The 12639-nt window shown below is 37.5% G+C and overlaps 1 protein-coding gene across 1 annotated transcript in view; it reads right to left on the bottom strand.

Annotated features, from left to right (window-relative positions):
- Positions 1-12639, bottom strand: part of magi2b (membrane associated guanylate kinase, WW and PDZ domain containing 2b) — a 117734-nt gene that overhangs the window by 55275 nt on the left and 49820 nt on the right. The window contains exon 4 of the mRNA XM_030794276.1: positions 4285-4500. Coding sequence (XP_030650136.1) covers positions 4285-4500 — 216 coding nt within the window. The remainder of the gene's footprint in view (positions 1-4284; positions 4501-12639) is intronic.

Here is a 12639-nt window from a genome sequence, read left to right as displayed (position 1 = left end):
CAGTGTCTTGCTTACTACAGGTGAGGTTTTTGAGAAAGGTCAACATGCATGGAAGCAGGAGTCATTTATTCTTGAAAAATATTCACTAAAAATCAACTAAACGACTTTTTCTCATTGTGACTGGTGAAGTACTTCACAATTACATTGTGTAACTTACTACAATTGAAGATTTTGTGAAATGTCAATTTACATGGAAACAGGAGTCAATTATTTCTGAAAATTATTCACTAAAAATCAACGACATGACTTTTTCTCATTCTGATTGCTGTAGTAGCTCCCAGTTACAGTGCAAAACTTACTACAAGTGAAATTTTTATGAAATGTCAACTTATCTGGAAGCAGGGGTCAATTATTTCAGAAAAATATTCACTAAAATTCAACTTAATGACCTTTTCTCATTATGATTGCTGTAACATTTCCCAACTACAGTGTGTAACTTCCTACAAGTCAATTTTTTGTGACATGTCAACTTATATGGAATCAGGGGTCGATTATTTATGAAAAATATTCACTACAAATCAACCAATAGACATTTTCTCATCCTGATTGCTGTAGTAATTCCCAACTATAGTGCGTAACTTACTACAAGTGAAAACTTTGTGAAATGTCATCTTATATGGAAGGAGGGGTCAATTATGTCTGAAAAATATTCAGTAACAAACAAAGACATGACTTTTTCTCATTCTGATGGCTGTAGTACTTCACAATGAGAGTGTGTAAGTTACCATGGATGGGGTTTTTGAGAAAGGTTCATGCTCTAACTAGTGACTACTACAGCCTTTGGAATTCAGTAATGTCATTTACTTTTTTGAATGTGTTTAAAAGAAATAATTCACTCCTGTTCCACTGATTGAACCGAACTACTGCTGTTTTCCTGTCTAGGCCACCTGTGAAACAGGAGAGCTTTGCCATATTCCTGAAAGTAGACAGTCACTTCTTGATCCTATGCTTGAGGTGGCTGCCAGTGCAGGTTGCAGGCTGAAAAAACCCTCAAGTCCTTGACTTCATCTCCCTGTTCAGCTCCCATTTCACAAAAATTCACATGCAGTAAGCAGGACACTCTAAAGTGGATCTGCTACAGCAATCAGAATGAGAAAAGGACATGTCGTTGATTTTTAGTGAATAATTTTCAGAAATAATTGACTCCTGTTTCCATGTAAATTGACATTTCACAAAAACTTCAATTGTAGTAAGTTACACAATGTAATTGTGAAGTACTTCACCAGTCACAATGAGAAAAAGTCGTTTAGTTGATTTTTAGTGAATATTTTTCAAGAATAAATGACTCCTGCTTCCATGCATGTTGACCTTTCTCAAAAACCTCACCTGTAGTAAGCAAGACACTGTTATTGTGAAGTACTACAGCAATCAGAATGAGAAAAAGTCATGTCGTTGATTTTTAGTGAATATTTTTCAAAAATAAATGACCCCTGCTTTCATATACATTGACCTTTCTGAAAAATCTCACCTGTAGTAAGCAAGACACTGTTATTGTGAAGTACTACAGCAATCAGAATGAGAAAAAGTCATGTCGTTGATTTTTAGTGAATATTTTTCAGAAATAAATGACTCCTGTTTCCATGCATGTTGACCTTTCTGAAAAATCTCACCTGTAGTAAGCAAGACACTGTTATTGTGAAGTACTACAGCAATCAGAATGAGAAAAAGTCATGTCGTTGATTTTTAGTGAATATTTTTCAAGAATAAATGACTCCTGCTTCCATGTATGTTGACCTTTCTCAAAAACCTCAACTGTAGTAAGCAAGACACTGTAATTGGAAACTACTACAGCAATCAGAATGAGAAAAAGTATTGTAGTTGATTTTTAGTGAATATTTTTCAAGAATAAACGACTCCTGCCTCCATATAAGTTGACCTTCCTCAAATTTTCACTTGTAGTATGTTACGCACTGTAAGCAATCAGAATGAGAAAAGGTGTATTGGTCATTTAGTTGATTTTGTGAATATTTTTCTGGAAGGAAAAGAATCCCTCTGAGTTCCATGTAATTTGACTTTTCAAGAAATTCTCATTTGTAGTGAATATTTTAAAACCTACTGTTATGTCAGAAGGCGAACATCCATGAAATGTGTAATTTGTAGACGGTCCCTTACACAGACGTAGCGACTGGAGGTATAATGAACGTGTCGTGAAGCTGTTTTTGGATAAAAATCGATAGTGACAACAAAAATTGTTATTTGCTTCTCACACACCACATTATAGTGTACAGTCCATGCCCTCGAACATGTAATTAAGCTGGAGTGCTTTGTCGTGTCCGAATTTAGGAAAGCTTAAAACCGAATATCCAGCGAATATCCCAATCTAAAACCAACTTTACCACGCTTTTCCGTGGGGAAAAAAATAATGTCGGACAGAACGTATCTGCTTGCTTTTTATAAATTTACTTTTACGCTAGGCTTCCACACAGCGAAACACCTCACGAATTTTGTCCTATAACTTTTCGCTTGGAGGGCAAAATTCATGAAAATAGTAAGTCTGTCACCTAGCTCAAAAGTTTAAAACGAGTGTTTAAATGAAGGTCTGCAGTGGTTTATTTGCACCAGCTAGAGCTGAGAGAGAGAATGGCTGTGTCCGAAATGGCATACTACATACTACTCGCATACTAATTATGACGTAAAAGTAGTAAGTAGTATGCAGTACGTGAAAAATAAAAATTTTGCAGTACACTACAGTTACCCGGATGATGTACTACTCTGGCGAAAATTTCTAGTATACATCCCGAGCTCACTTCGCCGACTACTGCATCCCATGATGCAACGCGGTAACCTCTAACTTTCCGAAAATTTTCAAAAAACATGGCGGACGGCGACAATGGCAATGTAGTGTAGTGCACTACACGAAACGTCTCGTAATTGTACCATACTGCATACTAGCGTGTGGAGTAGTGTGCAGTACGCAGTGTATACTAGGCTAGTATGCAGTATGCAGTACGTTAGTATGCCATTTCGGACACAGCCAATGTCTTTTTCTACCACTCTGGGTCCGACTACGTTCATGTAACATTTAAACAACAGCCCGTATTGATGCAGACACAAATTGTTGCTCATACATCTTTTAATCATATACATATTTTCATGCTACAAATATCCTTTAGCCTACCGCTACTTGGTCAGACGTTTTTTGTTACTCCCGCCTCTCTAGAGAACGTCACATACCAAACACATCAAACGCTGAACTGATTGGTTCTCGCGTGGTTTTTATTTGCATAGCCTCTGACGTCAGCGGTTCCAACTTTTGGGGCCAGCAATTCTGTGGTGCCGTGCCGGTGCCAGCTTTTCGGCTCCGGCACCAGTATTTTGTCAGTGGAAAAGCGCGGCCCCGGTGCTCGAACAGGCACCGGCACCGCGGCAGTGGAAAAGGGGTATTAGACTCTTGTGACTGTGAGTCTCTACTGCAAAAACCTGTGCAGTAGTTGGTTGAAGTTTTTGAGGAGGCATGCTGCTCAGTCCTTACACATCTTTACCATACATCTTTATGATCTGAATAAACCAAGACAGAAATTTCACTTTATGAACCCTCATCCACATTGCCTAAACATGCTGCATACTTTTCCTCAGTGTCCAACAAAATCAATATGGAAAATAAACAAGACTTGTCAAGCAACATTTGACTTTCAGCGGGATGGGACTGAAATACCAGTTTAGCTCTTTTCATAATGGGTGTGCTATCATCAGAGTCACGTGAAAATGACATGCAAACCTGGACACGGCTAAACTGAATAGATTCTCAAAGTCCTCTTCACAGATCTCTTACAGTATTATAAGGTTACATGTTACAAGCTCAAAATGTGCATTATCTGTATTGCTTAGGACAGTAAAATGCTTTGACTCTTTTTGTCAGTCTGAAAAGCCAACCTTTCAAAATGTTCTTCTAATGTTCTCACCAAAGGAAAAGGATCTGCCTGAACACAAAGGAAACACAATGCTGAAAGTACTTAAGAGCTATCTCTAAATTTATGGCCACTGTGACTCTAGTCACCACTTCGTCATGCCAAAGACAACAAGTAAAACACAACTCTGCCCAGTGTGATAAATTCTTTCATGTCTTCACAGGATTTATCCGTTACTCCACACTGCAGATACAAAGAAATATTTTTCCACAGTTTCTCAAAAATGTACTCTCTGAAGAATGAAAAATATACAGTATCATAAAAGACTGTCTCTGTTTAGCACACACACACACACACACACACAAATACACATACACATGTTACAGTAAATATACACGTTAAGATGAGTTTGAGAAAACAGATGCTTTGGCTTGACCTGGCGTTATGGCAATGCCATTGCCATTGACAATGGGACTCTCCTCCTCCTCTTCCTCAGGAGGTTCAATGCTGTCCTTCTCCATGTTGCTGACGGACTTGTTTCTCTTCCTCTTCCCCTCGGCACTGGGTCGGGCACCGGGCAGGAGCTGGTCCGTCACATTGAGAAGCATGTGTGTGGGCTCTGCAGGGGGCTTGGGCGTGCCATAGAAGTTATCTACAGACAGCAGAAAGCCTTGTTATGCACTCACAGTCTCCATACTGCTTCTCTGGAAGAACATGTCTAAGTCCAAGTTACCACTTCACCTTAATCATTACCAACCAGTACCACAGCTGAAGAGAGACAGAGAAAGAAACAATGCACATAGTTAATGCTAATGTTCCCTTTCAGAAAGACACTTAGTGGCCATTTCTGAGATGCAGTAGTTTAACAGACTGAAAAAATGCCTTGAGAAGAGTATGGGGGACATTGGTTGAGCTGTTAATGTACTGAACTTCCCCACCCTTCATACTCTTCTCTGGGTGTCCCAAAATAATAATAAAAAAAAAAAAAAATGAAAAAAAAACATAAAAGAAAACTGGCGTGTGCTTTAATGCTGAGAAATTGCATGTTTCAGGAATTTCTTTCTTGAATGTTGTTTGGTCCAAGGCACCTGTTCACAACATATAGGTTTTTTTTTTTTTCAGATTTTGTTCTTTTAATGGAACATCCAAAATGGAGATTTGTTCGAGGAGGACGCTTAATCTTAAAAACTATGAAAAAACTGAAATACTGGCTATTAGAACAAAATTCTTAAGATTTCCAATTCCCCCTAAACACAAAGAGATACATTTTAAAACTATAAACGGAATTCATCCTTCAAATGAATTAATCAGAACATTTAAAGTTGATGTAGATAATTGTCATCTATGCAACACAAATCCAGAAACAACAGAGCACCTGTTTTACGATTGTGATATGATCAAAAGTTATGGAAGTCCTTGCATGATTGACTGAACTCTAAATCCATAAATATAGATTTCTTTTCCTTCCAGACTGTCCAGTTAGGAGTCATCTTGAAGAACAAACATATTGAATTTCTAGTTAATAATATTATCATATGATATATACATAAATGTGGCTCTGCCAAATCCCCCCCATTGTGGAATGCACTTAAAATGAACTTTCTCTATTAAAAAAAAATTTATAAAAAAGGTCAAAAATGCCCATGCCAACAAACTCTATATACTTCTATCTAAATACAACCTTTTCTAGCCCTTTCCTCAATCTCCTATTTTCATTCTTACTAAATTATTATCCTTATACCTCAACCTCATCTACCTGTATACTCTCCTCATGCTATTGTGTCATATGTTACTTCAATATTTCAATCCCGGTTGCTTTGTTACCTTTTCTCTTCACCTATAACTTTTTTTCTATAAGAAATTGATGGTTTAAGACTAAGTAAAAATTGTAAACAACCTTCATAGGTGTGTCTCTATTTTGGACAGGAAACCTTACTTGAATTGCACAGTATTGAGGTTGTCATTGTACTTGTATTGTACTTATGTTCTACATGCCATAAATAAAGTTACTAAAATAAAATAAATTAATAAATAAAATGTAAGTGTCCTAACTGGGCTCTGCTAACAGACCTAAATTATAGCAACAGAGCAGGAATTTCCACACACTACCCTAACTGATTGCACACAAAGCTCTTACAGAACACACACTATCTGAACACACACAGAGCTCTAACTAAGCAGACACTGCTCCAATTGAACACACACTGCTCCAACTGAACACAAACTATTCTAAGAATATAACACCACTCTAACTGAGCACACAATACTCTAAACGAATATATTACTGCTCTAACTGAACACACACAAAGCTCTAATTGAACACACAAAAATCTCTGATTGAACACACACGGCTTTAAATGAACATAACACCACTGTAAATGAACATAAGACTGCTCTAACTGAACACAACAAGCTCTTACAGAAAACATACAAAGCTCTATGTGAACACACAAACACACAGAACTCAGAACATAACACACACATCACCATGATGCAGGGCCTCAATCCTCAGTCAAAAACGCAGAGTGCAATCTTTTCTTTCCTCTTACAGATACAAAAAAACCTTCACCTGTCTCAGAAAGTAGTCCATACCTCTGACAATAGCCTCTTGGGAAGCTGAACTGCGCTAGTTTTGAATATTTTAGCTGAATGTCAAGGAGAAAGGAAAGCCATAACCCTATGGTGAGGCAGTACATCAGTCATTTCTGCAGTACCATACAGTAACATGATTGTGACAATGTCTGATATTAACATAACCCACAAAGACCGACCTGTAACTGTCCATACTGTTCTGTTGATTGCATCTGGGAAAATTACTAAAAACTAACTAGAATTCACTTTCGAAAATCACTTAAGTGTATCTGAGCAAGTAAAAAAATGACATAAGCATAAATGAAAATTAGAACCCGACCGATAAATTGGCGTGCCGATATTATCGACCAATATGAGCTAATTGTAGATAAATTGATACTGGTGTTTAAAATGGCTGATAAATGACAATTAAAAAGGAAAAGGAGAGACGGAAGATGGTGTCTTGTTTCATACAATATATGTGTCTAGATTAATTCCAGACATCGACTTGCTACAACTCCAAGGCTGTGTCCGAAATGGCATACCACATACTACTCACATACTAATCTAGACATAAAAGTAGTAAGCAGTATGCAGTACACAAAAAATAAAAATTTTGCAGTACACGACAGTTACTCTTATAATGTACGACTCTGGCGAACATTTACAGTGTACAACCAGAACTCACTTCGTCAGGTGCTGCATCCAATGATGCAACACGGTGATTTCCAACTGCCAAAAATTTCAAAAAACATGGTGGACAGTGACAGAAGCGGCTCCAACTTCATCTGCAGTTCCAAATATAAATGTATCAGTTGCGTATTTTGGTGTAATAAGTCTTCATATGCTTCATATGCGTACTTCAGCATCCTGTAGGGATATTTGTTAGCATCTCATTTTCATAATATCGCCATTAAACAATACCCAGTGTTAATTTCGTCAATGAAATTAATGACAAAAATATTCGTTGACGAAGGTATTTTCAATTTATGATGACTAGATGAAACACTGCACCATGATGATATAAGAGATAGATTTGATTTCATCATATTATTGACAAAAATATGACTAAACGAAAACATCGCGAGACGCTTATTACACCTTTAAACATTTTAGAAAGGACATGGATGATTTAAGTAGGCCAATCGCAGGTATGCATTCACTGTCGCAAAGGAGCACTGGAAAACACATGATCATTATCAGCATACAGGGAGCTATCATTAAGGAATCATCTGCACTCAGCTCTTCCATTTCATCGTCGTGTGGTATGACAGACAATCCACCAGGCCGGGGGAGGAAAAGGTCAAATGGCAGTTCTTTACATTTGACAAGAAATCATCAAAAACTAACTGCACAATCAAGGAATGCACACATGCATTGTCTGGGAAGAACACAACATAGACTACACGACTTTAAAAATTCTAAAATCACAGAACCGCTTAAATTACGCAACATTCTTTCTTGTGATCTGATGTCTTGTCAACCTTGGGGCTCACACTACACAACTGAGTGCAGACAAGGGTTCACAACTTACAAGATCTGTCACCTTGGAGGGATCCCCGACAGAGTATTCTATCCCTATACTCACAAAACAACATGCAAGAAGTGAAGACACACGAAAAGTGTTTATTTTCTTGCAACTTTTACTTGGGGTTTATTTTATCTTACATGTTATTTTACTTTCTTGTTTATGCTTATTCTATCTTTTTAAATACTTTATTGTATAACCAGTACATCCATAGTCAGAATGTATGGACATGCATCACGCATTGGCACAGTAAATAGTAAACAATCAAACAGATAACAAAAGAAAGAAAAATACGCAGAGATAGAAAGGAAGTCATTCACAGAGGTGAAAAGAGTTCAAGATGAGGACAGTTTTTCAAGCTTTAGGGTTTGTCTGGGTTTGAATTGTGTTCTCATATCTTTTTATATCATAGAGGAGTACAGGGAGGAGTGGCTTGCTATTAGTATATTTACATTTGTGTATAAAGTATTTTGCTAATAAAAAGATTAAATTGACAATATAAAATATATCTTTTTCCTTAGGATTGAAGTCATGGAAGCCAAATAGAATATGCTTATAGGAAAATTCAAAATTATGCTTAATTATGCTGGTACATAATAATGTTAGTAGATCTGACCAGAATTTTCAGTGTGGTAGCAGAACCAAAATAAGTGTGCTGATGTTTCAGGAGGCCACTCACAGAAAGAATATTTATCATGTACATCTTTTTTCATTCTAAGAATAAATTTTTTAGCAGGGTAATATCCATGTATAAGTTTATAAGAGACCTCTCTCACTTTATTTATTAGAAGATATTTTAAAGGCAGGGTCCAAACACTGACATGCCACCAATGAAATCGGTCCAGTAGGAAATCACATAAGGAACTGTCATAATATCTTCCTGGACCTAGGTCCCGATGGCTCTATTGTTCTTACTAATCCTGGGTGAGAGGCAAATCTGCCTTATACTTGAGTTACATGGGTCCAAGTTTGGTACATTTGGCGAAGCGACAAATGATTGTTGGCTCTTCAACAACATCACAACCCCTTGAGGTATACCATCAACAATGGTGGCAAATTCTTTGGGTTTCACTGGTAAGTTGAATTTAGATAAGAATTAAGGAGAAGACCATTTTGATTTAGTAGTTCAGAAACCAACAGAATACCATGGTTCACTCAATTTTCTAGGTAAAGAGACTTGTTTTTGTATAGAATGTCTTTGTTATTCCAAATTAAATACTTATGTGGAGAAATTTTATGCTTGCAAATTAAGGGCCAGGCTAAAACCACTTGTTTATGAAAGTTGGCCAAAATAATGGGGATTTTATGAATACTGTAGTTACTCATTAGAGGAAACTTGAGACCGCCAACTTTGGAGAAAATTTGTTGCAGGATAAAGTTCCAAATAGATGATGGGGTGTTTATGAATTGCCCAAGCCAATTTATTTTAAATGTGCTGTTAAGAAATGTAAAATCAAGAAAGTTCTTACCTCCACGTGAATTGGTATTCATTATAACAGATTTTTGAATATAGCGCGTTCTGTTCCTCCAAAGAAATTCAAGTAACGTCTTATCGATTGTTTTTTGCAACGGAGTCGTCAATATGTAGGGAAAGCACTGAGTACATAAGTCTAGAGATTCCCTCTGCTTTTGTCAATAAGATTCTTCCTGTTAATGACAGATCTCCTTGCAACCAGCAGTTAAATTTCTTTTGTGTCTTTTCAATACTTAGAAAGAATTAATTATACATCATACAAGATAGATACACGCGATCGTGTATACAGTGAAAAATGTACTAAGTAAATAAATAGATAACAAAGTACTTTTCGAGCTCTTTAGTATCCTATGTGTCGGGATGCTGTAACCACTTTTACACAGCCTGTTCAATCAGGGAAGGTTGTACCTCGCTGTTTTGTGTTCCCATTTCAAGTGGAGAGATATTCGACCGACAGCCTAGAACAATAGCCTAGGTGTGATCCCAACCCCCTCCTAACAACCGTGTCATGAATCACTTTGTCAACCAACTCGAAGTTCCCTTGAATGTAGACCAAAAGATTGTTTGCCAGTACCAACGAGGTGAAGAAATTTTCGGCCTACTGCCGGCCTACTGTCATCTTTCACTAGATAGGGAATTGCGTTCAACATGTATTTTGTTTCAATGTCAGCGGCCACCCAGAATTTAATAGCAAATTAGCCCGGTTTAATGGCCATGTACTGTGTGAAACGACACAGTAACGACTTGATAGGGAACAGTTGTTCGTCTACAGTTATGTTCTCACTAGGTGTGTAAGAAGCAATACTTAATCGAAAATCTAATATGGAAAATTTATCTGTCACAAGGTGGGCAGCCCTTGTATTCTTGTCATCAAAGCGCAGATAGCGCACGATATCTTGGAATCTCTGTCGAGACATCTGTCTCTGAAAATGGGATTTCCCAAGTTAGCAGACCAGTAGTCGTCTGGGTTCATGCTTTTACCGCCCATAATACCTCTCAAACAAAGGAGACCCGCAGTTTGAACTTATCAGCATCATTTCGATCAGTTTCTGCTTCAGAGTATTTCTGAATCTTTCACCACATTTCTGTGTCAACCAAACACACTGAACTGCTCAATGGACTTGTAATATTGTCCTTGGCATAACATGTGGGCCCTGGGGTTTCTCTCATGATATTGTACTCTCACGCTCTACCCCGAGGGTTGCCAGCAGTTTGTTCAACCCATACTGTGCCGTCTCTTGCATAGGGTATTATATTGGATGAATTAGCATTCGCAAAATTCCTGCCAACTATCTAAGTCATATAATAATTAGTTATGGTCCTGTACATGAAACAAAAATGCGTTTATTATATGTTTATCCGCTTTACTAAATATTTGTATTTTAATAATGTAAATTATTGTTGCAGCTCTAAAATAATGTAATGTCATGACATGAGAATAAAGCTTACCATAGTCTACACACAAACTATCAGTCATATGATGACTAATTACGCACGGTTCAAGTAGGCTAGTGCAAAAATTAGTGATTATTAAATTATTGTTGTCATTTTTGTACATTATGTAATATTAATTTACAACTCTTATAACTCTGGATCGATATATATAAAACCCTGATATATATATATATATATATGTATATATAAAAGACAGAAAACTAGTATGAGCGAACCCTTGCGACATCTGCTGACACTGCGTGAAAAGTGGTGTATTCAGAAATATCCGGACAAAGTAAACTTCCGCTAAACCTGCTGTTTTCCGGAGGTATTCGGATGCCCGCAGAACTTTGTCATGCGGACCTGAAAACTCCCGCAAATGTCTGAATACAGCTGTTAGACGGCAGTTTTCAGGCATCCGCGTGACCACAGTCGTTAGCTGATGGCTTGGCCTTTCAAATGCTAATAACAGTCAGTGGTCTAGGTGGGACTGGGCATAGAAGCCTGCCCCCCTTCCTGACTGTAACTTTCTATCAGTTAGCCTATATGTAATATTTAGCCGATATTTTGATAACCACACAAACTTCTTAGGTGTTGCATGGTGTATAATATAGCAGTGGTAGGCCCATGTAGCCTTTAATGTCACTGTACTGTCATGCAGCTAAATTATGATGGACTCTTCAAATGGAGCATACAAAAACACACTGAAAACATAATTTAAAAAAGTCTAAATGAGAGGTTCATTAATTACATATTTGATGGCTATGCAACTGTCCTTTACTTGGGGTCAAAGGTACAGGGTGACCAGATGCAGACAGACCAAATGGGGGACAAGTAGTAAGTTTGTGTGGGACAATATGGGACATGTTACTAATGCTGAGAGATGATGTAAAACTTAGATATAATGTCAGTCTAACTGTATAAGAAACACTTGTATACACTTGCATTGATAGACATCCAACATGCATTGGCCATTACAGGCCCATCAAAGGCAACTGTACTTAAGCAAAGCAGCAGGCATCATACAGCTCAAGTCTTTCAAGTTAAACCCCTGACCAAATCCAACTATAAGAATAAATAAGGCTCAAAATAAAATATTACATAAAATAAAACAATTTCAACGCAAATCTTTATATCAAGCCAAAATCTCTACTGGATGAGAAGCATGGTCAGAAGGGATAAAAGAACTTTTTCCTTTCTTTTTGACCATGACTTCGGCTGACAGCGTTTATCTTCATATCTGTAAAGTTTTACTAATTTTGGTTTTTGTGTCATAGCAAAGAAATTCGTCGGCCCCACAGCTGCACAGTTTGATTGACGGCCGCCACAGACTCTTGACGACCGCCCTCAACGCTCTCCTCTCAGCCATTTGGTGAAAGCAAGGCTTTTAAAAAAACTCGCCTATGTTGCATTTTTACTGCTTTTGGCATAGCGCTATTAAAATAGATTAGAAACTATGCTCATGTGCGGGCGGGTAAAATAATGGATCCATATATTTTTTATTTCTGACAGTTAAAAATCAAACGACCAGCGAAAATGCGGGACATTATCTCAGTATGAGGGATGCGGGACAAAGGATACAGGACTTTAAAAAAAAAAAAAAAAAAGTTTACAGGGCATAGGAGTTTTTGTTGTTGATTCTCGCTTGTTTGTTCGGAATGTTTCTCCTCAGTACGAGGACGCGCCCCGTTTTCAAACCACCCACTTAGAATCTAAGGTTGAGTCCTGTCCAATCAGTTTTCTGTGCGTGCATGGCGTAGAGTGACAGTAACCAATAGCATTGT

This window comes from Chanos chanos, chromosome 2 (genome assembly GCF_902362185.1).
Source record: "Chanos chanos chromosome 2, fChaCha1.1, whole genome shotgun sequence".
NCBI classification, from domain to species: domain Eukaryota; kingdom Metazoa; phylum Chordata; class Actinopteri; order Gonorynchiformes; family Chanidae; genus Chanos; species Chanos chanos.
This window is presented reverse-complemented; position numbering and strand designations above follow the sequence as displayed.